The sequence below is a fragment of the Gallinula chloropus genome (assembly GCF_964237585.1).
Source record: "Gallinula chloropus genome assembly, chromosome: 11".
Taxonomy (NCBI): domain Eukaryota; kingdom Metazoa; phylum Chordata; class Aves; order Gruiformes; family Rallidae; genus Gallinula; species Gallinula chloropus.
In genome coordinates this window covers 5,800,127-5,824,051 of record NC_140096.1, presented here as the reverse complement: position 1 = coordinate 5,824,051, position 23,925 = coordinate 5,800,127, and the positions used below count along the sequence as shown (strand labels likewise).

At 48.5% G+C, this 23,925-nt stretch overlaps 1 protein-coding gene across 1 annotated transcript; it reads right to left on the bottom strand.

Moving 5' to 3' along the window:
- Positions 1–7,278: 7,278 nt before the first annotated feature.
- Positions 7,279–20,666, bottom strand: ZDHHC15 (zDHHC palmitoyltransferase 15). The gene is made up of 11 exons (XM_084269227.1): positions 20,543–20,666; positions 14,802–14,896; positions 14,522–14,642; positions 13,365–13,434; positions 12,743–12,775; positions 11,798–11,918; positions 10,590–10,722; positions 9,664–9,790; positions 8,608–8,714; positions 7,818–7,900; positions 7,279–7,355 (listed from the first exon to the last, which is right to left on the bottom strand). The coding sequence occupies exons 1-10, from the start codon at positions 20,658–20,660 to the stop codon at positions 7,857–7,859; spliced, it is 969 nt and encodes a 322-aa protein (XP_084125353.1). The 5' UTR covers positions 20,661–20,666; the 3' UTR covers positions 7,279–7,355; positions 7,818–7,856.
- Positions 20,667–23,925: the final 3,259 nt, after the last annotated feature.

Here is a 23,925-nt window from a genome sequence, read left to right as displayed (position 1 = left end):
CCTGGACCCCACTGTCTGTCCCAGTGGCCACACTGAATTTTTGGCAGAATTTCCAGTCTTGGGCAGGTGGCCAGGAGCTCCAGCTCTCTACATTTTGATCTACACAGATGATTTTCTATAGTAAAACACATGCCGTTGCCTTGCTTGGTGGTACCGACTAAAGCAGCACCCCCGTTGTGGTGCACCAGTCTGGGCAGACTGGGTGGGAGCCCAGGGCAGGAGCAGCGCTGCCTCCAGCAACCCCACACCTACAGTGCCACAGTTTTGTCTCTGAGAACGGCTGTGGCACAGTGGGTGCCACTGACCCTGCTGAAGGAAGCAAACCTGTCCAAGCGCAGCTCAGCTTGTGGAGCAGCAGGGCTGGAAGGCAAAGGACTGCCATGGCCCTCAGGGCATGGTACCACTCTGAATGCTCAATGTGGAGATTGGATCAGATCTAACATCAGTCTGCAGCCATGTTCCTGCTTTGGCTTTGGCTCTGCCTGCAGCATGTACACAACATCCAACACCAGCACCCAACTAGCTTGTGTCTCACTTACCATAACCGTCCCTGGAGGTGTTCAAGGCCAGGTTGGACGGGGCCCTGGGCAGCCTTGGGTAGATCCAGGTCTGGAGGTTGGTGGCCCTGCCTGTGGCAGGGGGGTTGGAGCTTTATGATCCTTGGGGTCCCTTCCAACCCAGACCATTCTATGATTCTACATAAAGACAATAGAGTGTGTTGTTTTTAAAATACATCTGCATTCCAAGCGTGCAGGATGGCAGGACAGCATCACATGTGGAGTGCTTCTTCCTTCTGAGGGCAGCGCTGAGCAGCTGCCCCCCAACACCTCCTGAGACAAGGGCAGCTGTTAGCAACTCTGACACACATAAAACCTTCCCCATGCCAAGCAGTAATTGAAATTCATTAAGGCTTCAAGAGGATGTTTTCCCTGAGCACAGTCTTAAGCCATGAGAAATAACCACTCACAGTCCAGTGAATTAGCCCAAAATGGTTTAATGCAGTCCTTGCCTGCAGAACAGCGTAAACCGTGCAGGCTCTCAGTAGAAACCATAATAGAAAATGACAAAGCAGAATGTACAGGATATTCAGCTGTAGAAACCATAGAAACACTTGGAAAAAGCTACTGAAACATCACAAAGCATTCCTGATAAAGACAACGTTTGTCAGACAGTAAAAACGAGTATCCAAAGCTTTTGTAAAAACCTGTTTGATATCAAAAGTCTCAGTGCCAGCAGCAGCATTGAACTGAACCTGACCAAACATCCCAGATGCTGTCAGCAGAACCTTCCTGACCTTCACTGGGAAACATACATTTCCTATCCAGTTACAGGGTGAGAAATGGGTGTTGAGCAGCAGCTCTGAGCAGGATGGACAGCCCAGACTGTACGCAGGATACTCACAGCACCAACAGCTGCCCGACCTGTGCTGGGGGGTCTCAAAGGCTGAACACAGTAACAACTCCCCACCTTGCCCTTAGGTTCCCAAAGGCCCAGCACCCACTGAGTGCATCTTCCCTCATGGGAATGGGTGTTGCGCTGCCAGAGGTGGGACGTGTCTCGCCCCAGAGCGGCTGCACAGTTACTGCTCTTCCTGGCACAGGTGTCCTGCCCACACCATGCCCCAGGGAAACCCCCTCACTTCACTTCGAAGCCAGGTGAAAAAACTCCTGAATCCATCCTGAGATTTAGGAAGTTTTGTCTTTGAGGGACCCATTTTCCTGAGCCTCCTGCAGATGAAACCCAGAGGAAATCACACAACAATATGACTGTTTCTGTTGTGTAAGTTACCAGCAAAGGGAATCTGTCAGGAGTTCCCTGCTCCAACCACACAGTCTGGGATCAGTCTGGAGCAGTGAGTAAAGCAGGAAGCAACATGTTAATACAGTTACTGCAGAAGGATGCTGACACACAGGCAACTCAGCACAGCACAGTGGGTTCCACCTGCCTCCTCCCACAAGCTCTTCTTCACAAGCCTCCTCTGAGGAGGAGGCACCTCTGCACCTGCCCAGGTGGCTCATTCCCTCATCAGGACAGCTCACTGCCTCATCAGGACACCAGGTACCCATAGAAGGGACTTGTGCCTGTCCTACAGGCTCCTGAGCCCTCTGGAAAAGGGCAGGAAAAACTCATTCACCTGCAAGCTCAGGAACCCACTGGGATTCATTGCTCCTGCAAAGGGAGGTGCTGAGGTGAGGAGGTGCAGTGCACATGCACCTTCCCTGCCAGAACAGGGATGGGGAGGGCAAAGCACCTGCGTGTGCTGGGAACTCTGACACCAGCACGGGGCAGGCAGGCATTGCTTTCTCAGCACAACTGGAGTAAGCAGCAAAGATGGGTCCTTTTGTTGGGGTTTGGGTTTTTTTTCCCTCCTTAAGTCTTCCACGATGTTTTTAGCAGCAGCCGTTACCCACTACAGCTCTACAGCTGCTGCTGGAAACCTTTAAAACCTCAAACTGAAAAGGAAAAGTCTTGGAGCAGCATGGAACCAGAACCGGCTCCAGGCTCCGCTCCAAAATGTAAACTCACACAGCCCTTCACAAGGCTGACAGGCCATACCACAGCTAGAGAATGAAGAAAGGTTCCCAGGGAAGAGCAAAGCATGCAGGAAGCTGGATCCCATTGCTCCAAGCAAAGCAAACACAGCCTGAACAGCAAGGATCTCAAACCGATACCTGGCAAACATGAACAAGAGTTACAACTAAAACATGTGGCACAACTGCTTAAAACGATGCCTATGCAGCATCCCCAAAACCAGCACAAAGAGCTGAGAGCTGGTCCTATTTTACCCATATTCAAGAGGAATAGGAAATGTTCTCAAAGGGAGATGGAAAAAGGAGAAGACAACTGAAAGTGCGTGCCAGGGTGTATGACCTCAGTGTTAGTTACCAGGAAGGGAAATAACACAAGCAGCAGGATGAGTGCGTGGTAACGCCGCAGCTGGCCCGGCCGGTCACTCTGAGCTGCGTGACCGACCGTCGCTTCTCATGAAAAAAGCCTCTTTGCCACACCAACGCCTTAGCAGATGGCTCTGCAGTTTACAAGTGCTCTGTAACAAAAACTGAGAGAACTGGAAGAGTACCAAGAAAATTAAGGGGTGCTCAAGTACTATGGATCAGTCTCCAAACTGCACCACAGGAGCCACTGCTGTGGAAATGTGCCCCTTTGAGTTAACTGACGCTGGGTAACACACAGGGTGGACAGCACCTCCTCAGCCTGCTAACTCAACACTCCAGCAGCTACACCAAGAGTAAATCTGTTGTGCTGATGTCAGGCTGCGCAGGAAGCAGCGGGTCCCTGGACGCATCTTAGCACATCACGCTTGTACCTAACTTTGGGGAGAAAAAGGTACATTCTGTGGTTTTTTTCCCTGACACTTCACATTCCTATTACAGTACAGACTTTATGCATCAGGTTTGGTAACTACATCGCGACTTCCGTCCACACCAACACAGAGAACTAGAAAACTGCAGCCAGTACAGACGTCACTGAATGACATTTCTCCTTGGTCCCAGGAAGTAAACGCTCCCTGGACTGTGCTACTCAGCAGCGTCCTGGTTCTGTCAGTGACAGCATGCTGCAGGCACCAGGCACAGCCCACTCAGACCATGCAGTGCTGCTTGGGGTCTTGCTGTATGCAGCGACGTACCGCACCGGTTTGGTGAGAGACAACACAGCACTGCTGCAGTGCGGTGATTCCTCAGTCAGGACTCGCTGGCCAAGGAGGGGGCCTACCCCCATGCTCTCTGTAGAAACATCAATATGATGTTTTCTCTGGGTTGGTATTTTTTTTTTCTAAAAGAGTACAGTAGAACTGACTGTAAATGGGAGGGGAGGGGGGAGAGGGAGAGGTGAGGGGGTGGCTGTTAGTGCTCAGTTATTTTGGAGCATTAATTTAGGAGTGTGGGGATGAGACAGTGATGGGTATCACAGTAATACCCAGCAAGAGCATTCATGCTTTCATACCACAATACCCCCTTGGAAAGTTCCCCTCGCAGAGAAAGGACCTGAAACACGCAAGCAAAACACTGAGGTACAAACAAATGGGTGACAACATGCTGCTGAACTGTCTTCTGGGCCCAACTGAAGCTCAGAGAGCCAGAGCTGCATTCAGCACTTCCAGAGACATCCTGGCGTTGGGCACAGCCAGTCGGTGGGTTGAGCCCTGCGCCACGAGTGCTGGGATGGGGGCTCAGGCTGCAGGGGGGCAGGACAGGGAGGTAGGGGAGCTCTGCACAGCTCTTGGAGCAGGCAGGGTGCACATCCAGGGACAAAGAGCGAAGGAGATGCGGGAGGGGTGTACCCCTTAACGAGCGGTTTGTGCGTTAGGAGAGCAGCCACACAGGGCTGAACTTGTCTCTTGTTACCCGCAGCGGTGGCTGCAGAGCCTGAGGAATTCCTATTTTCCAGTGCATTTACCAAGGGCATGGGCAGAACTGTGTGCATAGATCACAGTCACTGTATGTGGCTTCCTTTCAGAAGCAAAAGGTAAAAAAGTCCATTTGAAAAGCCAAGAGCAGCCCAGCTTTACAACCACAGGTAGCAGGGGCACAGCCAAAGCGACCGGTTTGGCGCTGCCAGGATCTGTAGCTAAGAGCCTTCCTAAGGCCACAACCCCACCTGCAAAAACCATAGTCCATTAGCAGGCTGCCTGTGGCATCAGCTGCAACATCACCTCGAGCGGAAAGATCTCAGTGGGAGTGTTTGGAGGAACACAAAGTTTCCCCACAGGATCGGACTGTTGTGCCTTGAAGAACAGACACGACTGCAGCAAACACCCCACAGCCGCTGCATTCCCGGACACTCGCCTTGTGCTGCCACTTCGGTTCGAAGTGGCCCTGAAGCTCTGCAACTGGTTCTTGCTTCTGCCCAGACAAGAGTCTTCAGAACTTCAGAGTCTGTGAGGCTGAGCTGCTTTTAAGGAAAGGGAATACCCATCATGACTAATTATGAGGGAAGTCACTGGGAAACCTTTAAAGTCATCCCTAAACCTGAGCTGGATAGCTGCATTCACAGAATCACAGGACTGTAGGGGTTGGAAGGGACCTCCAACATCAAGTCCAACCTAGGACAGGTCGCACAGGGCAGCATCCAGATGGATCTTGAATATCTCCAGAGAAGGAGACTCCACACACCCTGGGCAGCCTGTCCCAGGGCTCCCTCACCCTCACCAGGAAGAAGTTCTTCCCATATTGGTGCCGAACTTCCTGTGCTCCAACTTGTTGTGTTATCACAGACGTATCTGTCTTAGTAAAAATTAAAGAGGTCAAAACCTGCCTGTGTGTGATACCAGCGAGTGCTGTGGGCAGGCAGCGGGCAGGGACAATGCCTGCAGATCCCTTTGCCAGCTCTGCTGCTGCTGGGCAGAGCAAGGGCACAGAAGATGATGTGGCTGCAAACAACCCAATCCCACCAAGGACACGAGCAGCTGCTCAGAAAACTCCTGCAAGCCCACATGGCCTCAGGCACAGCTCTGATCCCCCAGCTTAAAGATCCACTTCAGTGCAGAGTGAAGCAGAAAGTCACCAGCCCAACTCCCTGTTCTCACAGACAAGGGCTGCAGAGCTTCAGAAGGCGCAGGCAGCACCTCTGCAGGTGCTGGAGTCCTACACATCTCCTGGGGCCTTCAGCTGCCATTGGCCACACAGGATCCCTCTCTGAACACACTTTGCCAGACAGGAGGGGATTAATCCTCCTGCCACCTTTCACCACCAAGAGATGTACAGCAGAAAGGCAGGTTCAGGATAGTAGGAAAAAGTTTCAACAATCAACAACCGTTCAATGACAGAACCACCCGACAGCCGTGGTTGACAGGACCAAAGCAGGAGCATTCAGAGGTTCCAAGGAGAGTGAGCAGCCAGGCGCAGCCTGGGAGAGCCCCCCAGCCCCTAACAACTCAGGTCGCTGCGCGTTCTGAACCACAGAGGCCAATGTATAAAATACCTGTCTGCAGGGTGCAGGCTGAACCAGAGTAAACAGAGGAAACAAGGATTTGGTATTGTCACCAAAATGATACTTATCAAGTAATTTCTCATGTAACTGCTGCTTTAGTTGCTGTCAACACAAAAGGGCTGATAAAGGAACACAAAAATGGGATAGCAAATGGTAACAAATTATCCCAAAGGCAGTAGCTAATCCTTTAGCATGCACCTAATTCAAACAGGAGTTGTGGAGTTGCGAGGTCTGAATCATGCAGATAAAACCCACTCAGGGCGCGAAAAAAAACACAGTTCCTATGCATGGAATAAAAGCAGTGACTGCAAATGGAGCAAAATAAAGAACAAAATCTGATAGCCTCTTAGTGCTGAAAACCCTTTAAACGACCAGTCAGTGCATTTACTTGGGAAGAAGTCTGGAAAAACTCAATACATCAATTATCTCTTCAACATTATGAGACTAAAACCACCTTTGTGGAGTGTAAACGCCAAACGCTGCCTCTGGCACTCAACCAGCAGCACACGTTTCCAACTCACGTGTTTCAAATCTCCACCTTCATTCCTGACTCCACACACACGTGAATTTCCATGGAGCACTGATCCAGGAATGAGCTGATAGTACCCTGACTACCAGGCCAACTCGGGCATTTCAGCCCAGGAACGAACACAAACTCTGGGGATTAAAGTTCCCTTTTGCATTTTAGGTGCCTGCAAGTAGGATTGGGCTCAAAGGGCACTCTAATGCCAACTCTAAGACAACTACACCCTCCTAAATTGTTATTTGGGGTTTTTTTAATCTATGGCCCCAATATTCTTGACTCTGGATCCTGGCAGCATGTTTCTTTTCACACCCAGCTGCACACACATACACGCACGCTCAGCACGGTTCGTCTCAGCACGCTGCCATCCAGCTAGTAGTTCTGTGCCAAATTGACATGGGTCTGTCTCTCACTGAGTTGAAATGACTCAGAGCTTGAAGCATATTAAAAACCACCACTTGTCAGAGAAGGTTGGAGAATCAGTGTCAAAATAAATAACATCCCCAAGAATATTATGGCTTGGAAGAATTTCTAGACCTCAAGTCCCTGATGTTTGCAAAACAAAAAGGCCTTTGGAAATGCCCTTGCATCGAGACACTTTTCCTATTTTGAATAAAAAATATATATTATTTATAAAATAAAGAGAGCAGGCCAAAGGAGCTTGGCCAGAATCGCTCTATAAAACTGTTCTGTTCACTCCATAACTCAAACTTCCAAAGCCTCGAAAGGTCTGGACAGCAGGATTTCTGGAGGAACACTAGAATGCCGATTGCCATCAGGAGACGCTTCGTGATGTTTTCTCATCTTGAAGCTCCACTTGTTTTCTGCCCCTCGAGACACAAGTCCCTGCTGAGAGAAGGGATGCTGACTCCTGAGAGGGAAGCTGAAATGGAAATAAAGCAAAAGGTGCAGCCGTGAGCTCTGGTGCGATGAGCCGCGGCTGCCTGGCTGACCGTGCCAGAAGCACAGGGAAACTGCTGCGCAGTTTCTTTCAGCCCTGTCTCTGCACCTGCCCAAACCTGTAACGGGTCACCATACAGACTTCCAATCTGGTACCCATACAAGTTAGTGGCAGAAGTTGTTCCAGCCACCTTTCCTGGGGGCTGGGGGGGCTGTATCCTCCCCCACAAACAGGGCTTTCAGCTCTTGGGTTAACTGTCTCAGCACCCAGCCCCAGGCTCCAGGTGTTTCTTTTTAATCCTCTTAATCAATACCCTGCTGGGCAAAGTGGAGAGGTATTGGTGGAGTACGACCATGAGTAGGTGTGTCAAGACAACACCCTGGTGAGAGGGTCTGTGCCCTTCATGGGGCCCAGAGGCCTGGAAGACACCACTGGAACACTGACCTTTCCCAACAAGCGTTCTACTGCCTCCTGCTCAAACTGTTATGTCTCCCTTTCTATGGCCAGGTACGAGGCTTCACCAGAACCTACAGAAGGAAAGACAAAGTCGTTAGAGGTCAGTAAATCTGGGGTTCTCACTGAGAATGTATTTTCACTTAGTGGAGGAGTGTGTGTTTGAGAATCATTCCCAGTAAAAGCAGCCAGGTCAGAGCCAGCTGAAGCGCAGCTTTTGAATGGAGATCACTCTGTTCTGGGCTTTGCCTATTGCAAAACTGTGTCACCAGCTTTAAGCCAGAAAGACAACACATCAAATCTAGTGCAGAGCTAGGCAAGCATCAAGACCAGATGGACTTCTTTACTCTTCTAATAAAGCTGAACAAAGTATAAAGCAGCTTCCTAAAGGCATCACTGCATTCAGGTGTTTGCATGCACGTGTTCCCCAGCTCCCAGGGGACAAACACACTTTAAAAATCTTTTCATTTTTTCAAGCACAATTTTATGTCTTTATAGAACTCTGCTACATGAAGCAGCATTTACATAGAAATATACTCTGTGGAAATCTCAATTTCTCTTTGCAATTTGTAACAACCTCTCAGTTCATTTACTTGCAAGTAAAAAGCTACTTAAACTAAAGACTCCAAAGTAGGGCTCATTTTGAGTCTGTGTTCATTAGTCAAGTCAGAGCTGCTCTGTGACACAGCCAACACTACTGTTTTATTTGTTTAGCTCTTGTAATTCATCCTTTAGGTACTGTAGGTCAAGACACAGTTGATTTCCTTTAGTGTTACTTTACCATGAGGCTCATCTATTTCATCATCTTCCCACTGCTCTTCATTTGCCAGGAGAGGATTCTGTGCTTCGCACAACATTCTCATTGGGAAAGAATGTCCATCGCCCTGGCTGCATGGAAAAGGCAGAGAAAGACACTGTAAAGAGCAGCAAGTGACTCTGAAGGATGCCAATTTCTACATGTTTTATCCTGGAAAAGACCTGCTGTGCAAGGACTTTATTTTAAATTGAGCCCAGTTCCTAAAGGAGTTAAATTCCTGTGTCTATTAGCACTGGTCTAACAGGTGCCAGAGCAACATTTCCCCTTGTGCTCAGAAACAGAAACTGTTTCAGACAGGAAAATGTGGGAGAGGAAGAAAACCTGATTTTGAAGCGAACATCCATCCACCTGTGTGCAGATGACACCAAGCTGAGTAGTGCAGCTGGTAAATTGGAACCAGAGGGGCCTACAAGGAAGCTGGGGAGAGACTGTTTAGGACAGGGAGTGACAGGGTGAGGGGGAGTGGTTTTAAATTGGACAGGGGTAGATTTCGACCGGATATTAGGAAGAAATTCTTCACTCTGAGGGTGGTGAGCCCGTGGCACAGGGTGCCCAGTGAGGCGGTGGCTGCCCCCTCCCTGGAGGTGTTCAAGGCCGGGTTGGATGGGGCCTTGAGCAGCCTGGCCTGGTGAGAGGTGTCCCTGCCCGTGGCAGGGGGTTGGGACTGGAGGATCTTTGAGGTCCCTTCCAGCCCTGACCATCCTGTGATTCTGTGTGTGCCATGGGAGTTGAAGAAGAGAGTTCAAACACCCCATGCAGCGCATGTAGCCCTCAAAGCCCTTTCCTCCCCTCCCGGCTCACGGTGCACAGCATCCCGTTTGGGGTTGGACCCGATGATCTCTTGAGGTCGCTTCCAGCCCCTACGATTCTGTGATTACCGCAGCTGCTGGTTGTGGTGCATTGACAGGGACACACAGCAGCAGCCAGCCAAGCACACGGTGACAGTGGAACGCACGAGGCCAAGTCAGACCTTCCAGTTAGCTGGCACCAGCTTTTAGCACTGACTTGACTGTTACTTACCTAGAGGCAACAGGCAGCAACCAGAGCTTTTTTTCTTCTCCAAACACTTGCTGAAGATTTTTTACAACCCCAAGATTGAATCCATTTTTATCTGGGCCATTCTGAAAGACTGGAGCTGAGAAAGCCTCTGCACACAGATGGGATTTCAGAGGAAAAGGAAATCAATACCAAACACTCCCAAGTAGGATTGTGCATGTTGTAGCTGCCTAAAGACAACACGATTTAATGTTTAAATTGCCTCATTCATTAATGATATAATGAGCAGGTGTTATGGAACAAACAAATGGACCCATTGTTATGGTGAGACACAAAATTAAGACGGGGAGGAGAACCTTGGGTGCACTAAACCAGATTTTATCTACCTTCTAAGCTGCTGTAGAGGTCAGATGTTTTGGGACAGATGAGTTTCAGTGCCCTTTGACATGAATTTTAAAGTTAGTAACTATATAAAGTCTGCTCAAACTCTCCATAGTGTGTCTTTGTGATAAAACTTTATCCAAAAAGCTTTAAAAACTGAACACTTATCTGAGGAAAGACAGATCACTAGGAAATCTGGAACAATATGATTTTGCCATTTCATTGGTTTTATGGACATAACTTTTGTCAAGGCTTTTCCCAGCCTAACTGATCTGTTTTGGACATGATCCAGCCCATGAGCATAAAGAACCACTGCCCCTGAAAAGCTGCACTTGTTTCACAGCAAATGCACATAACATACATACACATAACACTTTAAGGCTGTTGGTTCCCCATCAAATCTTTTGTCAGACCAGCTGATAAATGCATTTGAAGTGATAAATTCTGCACTGTTGCCCCCGGACCTCACATCTTCCTCCCGCTGAAACCCAGCAGCAGCGTGTACAAGGCAAAAGCTCATCCTTGTCTTCTTTCTTAAGACACACTTAAAAAAGCCTCAGGAGCCTTACCTAAGGTCGATCTGTTTCGACTGACGAGCCAGCAATGGTAGCCAAACAGAAACATGAGGCTTACGAAGAACATGACTGCCACAAAGAGAAGGAAAAGGACATGAAATTTGGAACGTCCATTAGTCAGTTCACCCTGGAAAGAAAAGCAACACAGAGCAAGTGAGAAGAACAAATAGCAGCTGGACATTCCTGGTGCCTAGAGGGAAGAGAGGGACCCTCTCCATCTCCTACTTGGAGTTCCCAAACTTGCACAGGCGAAAGCCACACCTTGCTATACAAAGCAAGAAGGGACAAAGAAATGCCCTGGCTCGTGTCCCCTCCTGTAACCAAAGTAGAGAATGGGCTTTGCTGCTCCCTTTCTGTATCTAACGGAGCCGGTACAATCACAGCTTCCCTCCCGGGCACCAGAAACCTGCCCCGTGCCCCAGGAAAGCAGCAGGCACAAGCTCCCAAAACCTGTTCCTGAGCCAGGGATCCTCATCTGCATCCCAGATGTATGGATGTGGGGACCTCCAAGGGAAAAAAGGGCTCCTTGGGCCTTGTGTGCTCCAGGTAGAGAGCCACAGAGCTCAAGTCTCTGCGCCTGCCTTGGCGTAAGAACAATTTCTGCTGGCCCCATGAGCGTCTCGGGGCTTTAGGCAAGCGGTTGGTCAGCCAACAGAAATCCAGTGAAGGATGCATGGCCAAGGCAAGTTACTAAACACAGTCATGCAGGTTAGCAGCAGAGGGGACAGAAAAAGCTGGAGACCAAAGGGCAGCCTCTTACAGAGCTGTCAACTCGCACTGCTGGCATCTGGATGACAATCAGAACTAAGCAGCACGTCAATTTTTCACTTGAGAAAGGAGTTGGTTGGGAATCAGAAATAGAACAAGGTTTCCCATAGTGTTAAATAAACCTGTATAAATCAATGCCAGGGCGTTGCACTTTGCTCCCCAAGACTTTGAGCTACATACACACAACCACAAGGGGAAGGATGGGACTTAGCCAGAAGTTAACTCTACAACGTGAAACTCCCAAAGTCTCTCTGCGTCTCACTGTGCGTTTCAGGCACACACAGGGTGTTGTACTCAAAAAAGGGCACAGGGAAAAAAAAACTTCAGGAAGGAGATGCAGACCCTCTATGAACTGAAAGGAAAAAGGAACAAGAGGGACTAACGCCCACAATACTCAGAGGATAGGAAAAAAGTAAGTGGATTTCACAACTTACTGTCCAATACTTAATGAAATACTTGAAGACTGTTGCAGCAATATACAAGCAATACAACAAAGAATAGGCTAAGAACAGTAGAAAGAATTTGTAGTTAGAAAATCCAATGCAGTTATTCACCCTGGAGAACAAAAGCAAAGGTACAATCAGGATATGTACCACACACAGTTGTAACACAATGAAAATGACTTTTTTTTTTTTTTGGTTTTAATAAGCCTCTTGATTACACAAAACAGTTTTGTCAATAAATAGCTCCCCTCAGTGGTTAAAATCAAATGTAATTGTGGGCTTTTTTTGCTTTTCCCCTCACAGACTTCTTGCCATGACAAACAAAAGGACAGTTTCTGGTTTTGGAATCTGTTTTAAAGTTGCTACCACTGGCAAATTTGTCTCAGAGGCAGGCTCTACAATTACTTAGCATCTGTTTGTTGCCTGCAAAGGTAATCAGATCTGGGATTTCTGTATGACTTTATTTGCAAAACTCAGGAGCCAGATTCACCACTGCTTGTTCACATGCAAAAGAAATAAAACCAAATTTGCTTGAATTCTCCACGCACAATGCAGCTGTAAAAAGAAACAAGGGGATGCAGAAAAGTTAGCAGTTATTTGTCTCAAAACTCAGCTTTGAAGAAATCCTCTACAATTTGGGATTGCCAGGGAGGTTGAGGGAAATGTGTGTGTTGAAACCCAAAATGAAAGGCAAAGCTGAAGTCCTGTTAAAATCTGCATAACTGGCAAAGAGTGAATTAGCAGTTGGGCTTTAAATTATATCAATGTAACAGCTTTTTTCCATCTAGCTCACAGGACAAACATGAGCAAGCTGTCTTTCAAAATATCAAACATTTCAGGAAATTTCAAAGTGGAATTACTTGATTAATTCCCCAGCAGAAAGTATTTAAACAGCCCTTCTTGTCAGAATATTACAAACCAGAATCTGGAACGTACCACGGACAGTGGTGATCCATTTTTAGCACACATCTGCAAAAGGACAAGAGAGAAAAATGCAAGATTTTTATTAGGTAGTTAATTGCCACCTGCAGATCAATAGCAAAAAGCCTCTACTTCCTGGGTGATTTCTGCATGACACACACTCAGGATGATACCGTCTCTCTGACATTTTCTAAGGCAGGTATAATTTGGAGACAGCACATTTATTATTTTTTCAAAATCAACCAATGCCCTTGGCAGTCTGCAAGATAAAAAGAAATTACTTCTGCTGAGAGGGCTTCAAACTTCTCTGAAACACCTGAGCTAAGGGCCTAGACTATTTCAAATAAGTAAATAAACAAACAAACGTGCAAACCCCCCCAATTCCTTTATTTCAACCTGCCTGGGCTAATCAGTTGATTTGCACTAGACAGCCTGCTTTCTAGCAACTTAGCACTGAGAATGCTTGTAGGTGGGAGAACTGCAAACACTTCAGGGCCAAGGACAGCACGAGTGCAAGGCCGGGTCGCACACGAGCGCGCGGGAACCTTTACGCGTTGCGAGACCCGCGGAGGCCCAGCCCACTCAGGTAACGTAGCGGCTGGACTCTCCGTGGGGAAAATCCAACCCAGGGACTTACACAGCACAAACAGAACAGTGGTGACAACGGTCAGGTTTTATTAGCTGGCATGTGTCACAGAATCGAACACCTGAAATGAAAGACACATTAATGCCAAGTAACAGCAACACTCTTGTTTCACATGTCAGTTAGCATTCTGCTCGCTCCCCACCTATTCACATCCCTCCCTCTGCCACTTGAAAAGATGAGTGTGTTTGCAGCTGATTTCTGCTGCCAGGTTGTAACAGATAAGTCATGCTCATAATTCTTCTGGAAACTGGCAGGTGTGGGGAACAATCCTCACTACAAAGCACACCGCCAGCTCAAAAGCCATAAAGCAGAATGGTACCCTTGCCTCTGGATTCTGCTTCCTCAGCCTTTACATACAGCCTGCTCTGGTAACTGCCTGCACAGCAGTTCTTTAATTCACTGTTCCTTGGCTTGTTTGATGGAAATGAGCAGGTCAGAGCCTCCAACATGAACAGAGGTTTCGTTTCAGCTTTGAAGGGAGAGCATAGAATCATAGAATCACCGGGGTTAGAAGGGACCTCAAGACATCGGGTCCAACCCCCTGCCAGAGCAGCTCCCCAGCTCATATTGCACAGGTCAGCGTCCAGATGGGTCTGGAATATCTCCAGAGGAGAAGACTCCACAGGCCCTGGGCAGCCTGTCCCAGGGCTCCCTCACCCTCACTGGGTAAAAGTTCTTCCCCATGTTGGTGCAGAACTTCCTATGCTCCAACTGGCAGCCCCTGTCTCCACAGACACTGAAAAGGGGCTGGCCATTTCCCACTGAAAGTAGGCATTTAATCACAGAATAAGGTCCAGAAACCTGTCCACACAACCGTGTCCTGCATCTCAAAGCCAGACTCCATTTAAAGTAAAGACAACTACAGATTCTGTCATTCTATGACTATTACTAAGCACAGACAACGTATGTAGGCTTTAGAACTGTGAACTCAAGGATGAGCATGTTGCTCCCCCGAGGCAGCACCTGGTTTTCCACTAAAGATGAACAGAAGTGTGTAAGGCTTTTTTCCCCCACACATAAAACCTGGGAGAAAAGGCACTGAAATTATTCACACAAGAGTTGGTGGGTGCGCACAGTGGCATCAGGACAGCCCCTTGGCTGGCAGTGTCATCTGGATCTACAGAAAGCAAGCTCTGTGCTCAGCTGACCTCCACTCCCCGTCCGTGTGTACACCGGCAGCTTCCTGGCAATTTCAGCAAGAATTTGCCTCTGCACCTCTGGCCTTTCTTCGTTTTCATAACGCTCCTTGTCAGCATAGGACATACGGTACTAGAAGCAGAATTCATGAGAGGAGCAGTTATCCATGAGCAGCAGAGATAATGTTTCTAATACAGGCAAGTCTGGGAGTGTTTCTACCTCCCACTCCTAACGGGATGAATCTAACATGAAAATGTGTGTGTTAGGAATGAAAAGTGCTTGCACTCTTACCTCTTTGCCTGGCTGCACTGGGGGAGTAAAAATAGACTTCCAATATGCCCACACAAAGAGCACAAAGAGAGCATGGAATATTGTAAGATAGGCCACTGAAAAAACAAACAAAACCAGAGAGAGAAGCAGAATGGTGAGTTCTTAAGCACAAGTTTCATTCATGATAGGCATAATTCCAATCTTTCACAACAATGACAAAAAAATTGAAGGCAAAAAGACAGGTTTACTGTACCAACCAGTACTAGAACACAGCTAAAGCTTACGGTCCAAGGGTCAGCAGAAACCCAGAGAGCCGTGGCTGCAGCTCTGTGTCACCTGTCTCACAAGCCTCCCCTTGACCCGACCCGATGCAGTGGGTGAGGAAGAACATGGCTGTAAGAGACTTCACCCCCAGGGCAGTGACAGCGTCACCAGGAGCGACAGGACTCCTGGCTCTACCCCATAGCCTAGGCACAGGCCAAGAAAAGCTGGCTGGGGCTGAGCAGTACAAAGTTACTACTGCAATTCTCCAGCATCTCCAAATTTTGGGTTCAGGTGCTACTGAAGGCACTTAGAGTCACAGTACCATCTGATCAGTGTGCTGTCCACCTGTGCAACTTGTTCTTCACCACTTAGGAGAGTTGAGAGAAGTAAAATGCTCTAGTGGAACTATATCACAGGAAAAAAAAAATCAAATCTCTTATTAAACATCTTTCAGATTTGCCACAGTTGGTAAAGTAAAACAAATCAGGAAAACATCCCTCAAATAGAGCAAAACAGATCTTGTGATTACTGAGAAAGTGGTGTAATCCACTGCACAAAACATGATCACATGAAATGTGATGCACCACAGTAATCTTATTCCAGTATGCACAAACTGTATTGCAAAGCCTCTGGGCATAAGCAAGCAGACTGTGGTTCAGAAAGCCAAAGGCCAGCTATCCTCCAGCTACACACACTATTTGATTGGTTTTTCTTTAATGCTTGACTCGCTAAGACAGTTTTAGTTAAACACACCATTTAATCATCTAATAACCTCTTTTTCCCTGTTTCATTCAAGCTTCAAATTCTGCCAACTAAGATTAGAGTAACTACTATCACTGGTGGGAAGAGAAGTCTAAAACCCAAATGCTTCCTAACGTCTCAGGAAGGCTGAAAAATGTAATTAGTGAAAAACCTTTGAGACTTTTTAATGAGATGGCAAATGATCTGATTGTGTAACTGACCTGTGAATCGGCACTAACTCTTGCTTGAGTTTGAGATGTTATCCTTATACCACATGCAGGTGGAGCTCAGTCATTTCCAAATTAGTATGTAAGGAGTTAAATCTTGCAATATTTTGTTGACAAGCAATACAGCAGCATGTTATGTTAGAGGAAGCTGACCTGGAGATGCACTAATAGATGAGGCAACTAATAACTTTCTTCTGCTGGATAATCATGAACATTGTGCTTTCCATAGTTTTTCTGTAACTGTTTCAAATATTAGGGCCACTCTCTAGTGGAGAGGGGATTTCCTTGATGCAGCAATCTGGAGGCTCTTTAAAGCATCAGCTGGCATTGTTCTTCATAGAACAATTCAGCTTTACCAACTCAAGCCCAGAAGTGTTCTAGCCCCAAAATAATGAGACAGAAACCTTTGCTCTGACTCATCTGTGGCAGTCACTGAAAGTTTCTGCATCACCACTCAGTATATGGCTGGTGGTCAATAGAACCAAGGGGAGAAATCTTCTGCAAAAGGCTCTCTACAAAACCCATTAAAAATCAGAGTCACTGTATGGTCAAATGAAAGTGAAAAACCAGGTGGGCCATGGGACAGAACCAGCCTTTGCTGTTCAGCCTGTAAAATCAGCTCTGAAAATATCAAGTAGAAAGGAAAAGGCAGCACGTGGGTGTATGCAGAGAGACATGGCATCTTCTTCTGAAAAGGGATCAAAGCCTCTTTGTGTTCCTCTGCTTACCCTGTGACTGAACAGGGGCACCTCCCAGGACAGCCAGGAGTTCAGCACGTCTGGCAGTGAGGGCTGGGCCCTGTGTGAATGTGTAGTTACAGGAAGGAACCGCTGCAGGAGAACGTGAGGCTAAAAGGACAATGGAAAGTACTGCTGGTATTTCAACCAGAACCTCTGGGAATCTCTGTACACAGGGGCTGAAGGCCAAAGAGCAAACTGAACACACATACCTTTTTCCACAGGGTTGCTCAGTGTCACTGAAAAAGAAAAAAAAACGCCCATATGACTACAGAGGAAACAGGATTCCCAGCAAGGTTTGTAACAAACAGTGTTTCCAGTGGAAATACAGCCATTCTCAGAAAAGAGGGTCAAATTCAACAGATGACAGTTCAGCAGCAAAACCAAAAGCATCCATAACAGTTCCTGTTTACTCACGCAAATGACACCCACAACAAGATGTTCAGGAACTGTTGCTTATGCTGTATTTTCCCTTGTTATAAAATATATTCTGTGTATTTTCACATTAGAAATACAACAAAATTACTCCACTGGAGGCAGTGACGTGACAGGATTATCAGGGCTCCACTAGCAACTTTCCAAGCAGCATCTCTGCTCCTGTAACTCAGAAGCATGTGCTTGCAGTCGGCTTTGGACTGGCCTCTGGGCAGTCTGGATCCCACACAGCCAGGCGAGCCTCAGTGCCTTTCTGCACCAGCATTAACACAAAACGACAGTCTCCCAGCCAGCAGGCAGCCAGGAAGGACACGCTGCAATGACTCAAGTGTTTCCACACTTCCCACTAGCAGGTTTTACAACCCCTCCTTACATGACCATAACCACAGACCAGTCCCTACGAAGGGACCCAGAGTCACCAGCAAAGGGCACACTGCTCAATGTCTACTCATACTGACACCTTAACAATCCATCCACCATGTCAAAACCCATCAGCCTTACAGCACCTGAAGGGGCCCAGGGGAAAGCTGGAGAGGGACTGGGCTTTGGGCACCCTAGGCTAGCAGAGTGTCCCTGCCCATGGCAGGGGGGGCACTGGTGGGCTCTGAGGTCCCTGCCAACCCAAACCATCCTATGATTCTATGATCCAAAGACAACTGTCTAACTGAAGATGGGGCAGTTTTGCGAGGTCTTGACAGAAGACAAAGACCATTCATGGGCTGGGAGTGTCCATCAAGTCCACAGCCTTGAACCTAACGGCTGCAACTGAAATGTGTTGCTCCTTGGAGGAACAGGAGAATGAAAAGGAACTAGTGGCTGCAGATCACCTCCCAGAGCACAGTAATCTCACAAAAGTAAGATCATACTGTTGGAAGACTCAACTGTTTGAGAAATGCAAATTCCAGTGGTGACCTCTCCAGTAACTGTCAGACTGGCGAGCTTGAGGGACTGGAGCCTTTTGCTTCTAGCCTACAGCTAGTGCCTGCTCAGAGGCTCTACTCTTCCAGACTCACTCTGTCACCTAACTTGAATAACAAATTTGGAAACTGTAAGTCTGAGCAGAAACCAACAAGGGGTTCTGCTTTTGCAAATAAAACCAGCTTTACCTAAAACCACACTGACAATTTTGATCTGCAAGCTCTGTGACCCAGAATCACAAGGTTGGAAAAGACCTTTGAAGATCATCAAGTCCAACCACTCTCATCCTATGCTAAACCACATCTCTAAGTACCTCATCTACCCTTTTTTTGAACACATCCAGGAAAGGTGACTCAGCCCCTCCCTGGGCAGCCTGTTCCAGGCCCTGACAACTCTTTCAGTAAAACATTTTTTTCTAATGTCTAATCTAAACCTGCCCTGGCCCAGCTTGAGGCCATTTCCCCTTGTCCCATCTCCTGTCCCCTGGCTGAAGAGACCATCGCCCACCTCTCTACAACCTCCCTTCAGGTAGTTGTAGGGATACACAACAATGGAGATGAAAAAAGAAACCAAACGTTTGCTCATGTCTCTGTGCACTCAACTTCAGTTCAACAAGACTTTCAGGAAACCATTTTTTCCTTTGGTTTGCTCCAAATCAAACTACAAAGAGCACATCAGCTTTTCACAATCACTGCTTGGTTCCCTCCTGAATTACACGTTGCACTTGCCTGTTTTTAATTTTCACATGAGAAAAGAGCAAACTCCTGCATAAAGATTATCTCAAAGGTTTTGCCACAAGACACTGGCTGATTGTTCTCAAGTGTTCTCACTGTGGCAGCAGCCACCACCAGACATGGAAGGCCCCCTCAGGAGTATGACTTGTTGGCCACACATTCACAGGACAGAAAACCAGCTGTTGGAAGCTTACAACCCAGTATCCCAAGATACACGCAGACCGTCGCTCCCACCCTACTCCCAATCCTCAGCAGTCTGTGCAACTACAGATGAAAATCAGGAATCCAAACAGAGCATCTACTATTTGCATGCCTGAACCAGCAGAAATGGCAATACACAAAGGATCACCTCCCTGACCCCTCCCCCCAAAAATAGCCAACACATAAAGCCTGGCTACAGTAGAAATCTGGAAGAGAGATGATGCCCTGAGAGCTGGTTTTCAACTCGCTGCATATGTCAACAGTTAATGTTCAAATCCTAAAATAATTAATTCAGTCGCTACAACTTCTGTACAGATAACCTCCTCCACACACAAGCAAAACAGAGAGAGAAAAATGGGGCAAAAAAATAGATGGGTGTGGGCAGAGGACTGATTTTAGGCTGTGATTCTAGGCACTGAGATGAGCTTATGCCAGCCTAACCAGCACCCACAGGACAATGCAGGCCCAACCCAAACCCCATTTAAATCAGCCAAGTCTTTTCTAATAGGTGCCCTGAGACTTGGAATTGACCAGTGAGTTTTCACAGTGCTGCATACAAAGTATATTTCAAAAGACTTTTGGCAATTCAGCAAATACTCCAGATTTCTGTCAGGGGGTTTAATGGAGAGTTCCCCACGCCTTGGAGACACCATTCCACGTGAACCCCTGAAAGACAGAGCCCACCGTCTCAGAGATGGGATACAACGTCACCAAGTATCTGGGGGCTTTGCCTGACTGCACTGGCAGCTCCAACAAAACCCCGATGCACGCTTGCCAAGCGGTACCAGGAGGCAGCTTTTCCCACAGAAACATCTCAAAGTCCTGCCTGGAGAACTCCGCTTTGCTTCCTGCCCAGGGAACTCAGGCTTACCCTGTCCCGAAGGGAGAGGCCACACGCTCCCCTGCGCGCTGCCCAAGGCCCAAGCCCCCAGCTTTCCTCCCCTGACCCCCCAGACCCAGCAGCCCTCTCATCCAGCAAGGGGCTGTGGCACACACACTGCACCAGCTGGCAACTTGCTACACGGCTTCACGTAGCCGTTTACCCACACAACCACCAGCCCGTACCAGAACGTTCCTCTGTACAGCAGGTGTTTAACGCCCGAGGGTGATGCCGTTTCCTCCTCAGAACGTTAAACGGCGCAGGCGCGACCCCGGCGTTAACCGCCCGCCTGAGCGCTGCCTTAGGGCGAGTAGCTGGGCTCCGCCGTGGGTGTGACCCCCGCCGCCCAACATCCCCCACCCCGGCCGGCACAGGGCCCGCAGGCACGGCCACCCCGCCCTGAGGAGCCAGCCCAGCGCAGCTCGTAAGCCTCCCACCGCCTCACCGTCGGCGGGGCGCGGCAGAAACGGGCCGGCCGGCGGCCCCGCGGCACACAGGGGATTCCTTCTCGCCGCGGCGGGGCGGCCCCAGCCGCCGGCCAAACGCCACCCCCCACCCTCGGGACCCTGCGCGCCGGCGCCGGGAGGGTACCCCCGGGCCGGGCGGGCTCCTGCGGAGCGCTCACCCAGGCACAGCTCGCAGACGTAGGCGTAGTAGGACCAGAGGACGACGAGCGCGATGATGAGGACGGGCAGCCAGGCGAACGCCCGCTGGCAGCACCGCAGCCCCCGCGACAGAGCCATCTTTCCCCGCCGGGCCGCGTCGGCCATCGGCTGAGCAGGGCTGAGCGGCGGCGGGGGAGGCGGGGCGGCGCTCAGAGCTCGGCTGAGCGGCCTAACGGGGAGTCGCGGGGCTGGGTGCGGCGCTAAGGGCGCCCCCTGGCGGCGCGGGGGTGGGGTGGGTGGGTGGGGAAGCGTCTTTGCGCCGCGCGGCCCCAAGCCTCGTTAGGCACACGGCTCCGTGTGACGTCATCAGGCGAGTTCCGGCTGCGCCTGAGTTCTCGCGGCCCCGCGCTGACCCCGCAGCTCTGCGCGGGCCTCGGTGACCGCGAACGTACGCGGGAGGGCCCGGGTTGGGGGGGGTAAAGCGGGACCCGGCTCCCGGGCGGCGAGGGGAGGGCACGCACAACACCCCCTGCCCCACCGCCCCTGAGCCCCCTCAGTGATGTGCCTGGAATACCTGTATATAAGGAATGCCCCCTTCCAGGTACTCTGGCCATATACACTTGGTGTTTGGAGGATCTGGGAGACAGGAATGCCTGCTTGCTTTCTCCTCCGTCCCCACACGGCCCAGAGGCCAACATTTTTGCCAGCAATGCACTTTTACAAACAGTAGGATATAAAAATCACTCTGGGGAGCTAAATCGCTGCCTGAAGACTCACAGAATCGCCTCTCCTAAAGTCTCAAAGCCCAAAAAACATGCAGATGGGAGACACAGCAGAGTCATGACGCATCTCTCCTGCGTGTGTGCATAGAAAGCAGGAAGGCAACCTCACTGGCCAGCAGCACTACAAAAGCAAGCAGATGTTTTCAGATAATGCCTCTGTAAATAAAGTTAGGACTGTTTTTTGGTCAGCAGCCAGTTTTTTCTATGTGTTCTAAGATCCATGTGGATTATCTTCAAAATTCTTTTGTTTCATGGGCTTCCAGGGGAGACTTAGTCATATATAAACATGAGCTCATCTGAGGTAAGAGATTCCCAAACACGGCTCTTTAAAACCAAAATAATCCTGTGACCTTGAAATCACGTGATTCTCACAATGTATTTTTGCACTTGTGGTTCGGATGGTATCACCCTGTATTTCCCAGCCTGAGTTAGACATCACTGGTACAAGGTGCCTTGTGCCCTTTCCAGAAATCAGCACTACAGATGTTATTCAAAGTAAGTGTTGAACCTGATGTTGAGCTACAGCCAGCTTTACAAAGTAAAGAAAGCCCTCTGGCTGTGCAGCCTCACTGGGCTCTACAGCAACTGCAGCAGTTGCAAGTAGCCGGATTTAAGAGAGTTGTTAAGGAAGACATGGGGTTATCCTAAGTAATATCTCTTAAGTTTCACTCTGGCCCTGAGGAGTTTCCTGTGAACGCACATCACACACCACTCTGCATAGTTCAGAGAGATGGGATTTCATCCGTGTGCTTAAAGCCACTGTCAAGGGCTGCAGCACTACGGAAGGCAGGTAAGAAAATCAAGTACTAGCAGCTTCAGGGTAATAAATAAGGCTTATCATCATCAGCTGATTCTTGGAAAACATAACTTTGCTCAAAGCAAGTAAGTGGTGGTGACTCACCAGTGCCACAGAGACTTGGCATCAGCAAGTGCATCGCTACAAAGGGCTGCAGTCTGAAGAGTAGAGTAAGACTGACACCATCAAGGGTGGCTCTGGCTTTGTCATGGGTTCAGAAACCAGGGAAACAATATAAACTCAGGAAACAAAGGCCAATTTTTACCACAATTTATCTACTGCAGAAACACCTGAAGGACCATAGGGTTGAATTTCACCAAAACACTGTCTTGTGTATGAGAAAAAGCTTTAAAAAAGTTACACGTGGTAGAAAATGCTTAGTTGTATTGTCCTGCAAAAAGCCCACAAGAGGAACATGCAGTTTCTAATGCCAGTGTTGGACATGCAACTCTGCACAGCATTTTGAAATTATATTCTAAACCAAAAAAACAAAGTTGCTCAAGTTCCCTTCCCCAGTGCTCCTCAAAATCTTGCCTAAGCCTTTAACTTGTACAAGCCCAGAAGGTCTGTGGACAGATAGCTAAAATGTAATAGTAAATAGGAATGAGCCAAACCTTTTGAAAATTGAGCTTTTCAAACTACTTTTAACCTAGTTGGTGTAAAATAAAGGTGTCTGGTTTGGGGTTTTTTTAATCAGACATACTTATAGCTGGGTATGTTACCTGTGGTTTTGCTTATCAGCGACTGAGATACAGCCATGAGCAAAAGAAAGGAACTGTTGCAGTTTTGTGAGGCTGTGCTGCTGAGACAGTTTTTTAAGCAGCAGTTAGAGTTTTCTGCCAGCCTAAACTATAAACAACGAGCAATTCAAGGCCAAAGTCACGTCCCGAGAGATGGTCACAGCGCCTCTGAGAATCACATACAGGAGAGAACAAGCCGGCAGCAGCTGCATTTTGCCACCGGAGAAGGGAGCGAGAAGATGTAACGAGTTGTGCAGACACCAAGGTTGGGAAAGGGTGGGGAGGAGGCGGCCCAGGGGCCGGAGAGAAAGATGCCCCTGCAGCCCGTGGAGAAACCCATGGAAAAGGCTGAGACCCCACCTGCAGCCCGTGGAGGGGCTCCACGCTGGATGGAGCAGGTGGAGACACAGAGGAGATGCTGTGACCCTACATTGGAACAAGCCCCTGCCAGCACTTGCAGCCCATGCCAGCACTCCCTCCCCCCCCAAGCTGAGAAGGGAACCAACTTGCAAGGTGCTTGATTGCTGCCATATCAAAATGTTCTAAGGACTAAAGGACCAAAGAATCAGGATTTGGGAATACTTTTAAAAAGGAAAAGTAGATGCAACTGATGACTTGATGATCCTTATGGGTCCCTTCCAACTCAGGACATTCTCCCTTCAGGCTTCACAGAGGACCCAATCACTTTTACTGGTGACTTCTCAGGGATGTATTTTATAAAAGCATCTCTTCCCCAATTTTCCAGCCAAGTGCTGGAAGATGAAGGAAGTGTAATGAGGACTGACTGGTACTAACCTCTGAGCCAGATGTGGGTTTTGTTATATCCAGTAAGAACTCTGCTGCGTGTGACGAGCCACCATGGCAGAACATTGATGTCTCCCCAGGAACCCCCATTTTCTGTTACTTTCTGTAGGACTTTGCAGCTCTGTACTGGGGCTCCCGCATTTTACTTGGGTTTGTGCACACGTACAATGGTCCTATCACATATCTATCCATGTAATCTGTGTACAACATCATGATCCTGTCTTGCAGGGGATAAAGTAAATGCAGAAACATACTTGATGTAAATCAGCAGAGCTCTGATG

Coding starts and splice junctions, on each gene's coding strand:
- ZDHHC15 (XM_084269227.1), bottom strand. CDS start 20,660: ATGGCTCTGTCGCGGGGGCTGCGGTGCTGCCAGCGGGCGTTCGCCTGG. Junction 13,435..14,521: donor CACACGGACGGGGAGTGGAG/GTCAGCTGAGCA, acceptor CTTTCATTTCAG/GTGTTCGATTCTGTGACACA. Junction 8,715..9,663: donor TTGCTGCCTGTTGCCTCTAG/GTAAGTAACAGT, acceptor TTTTCCATGCAG/CCAGGGCGATGGACATTCTT.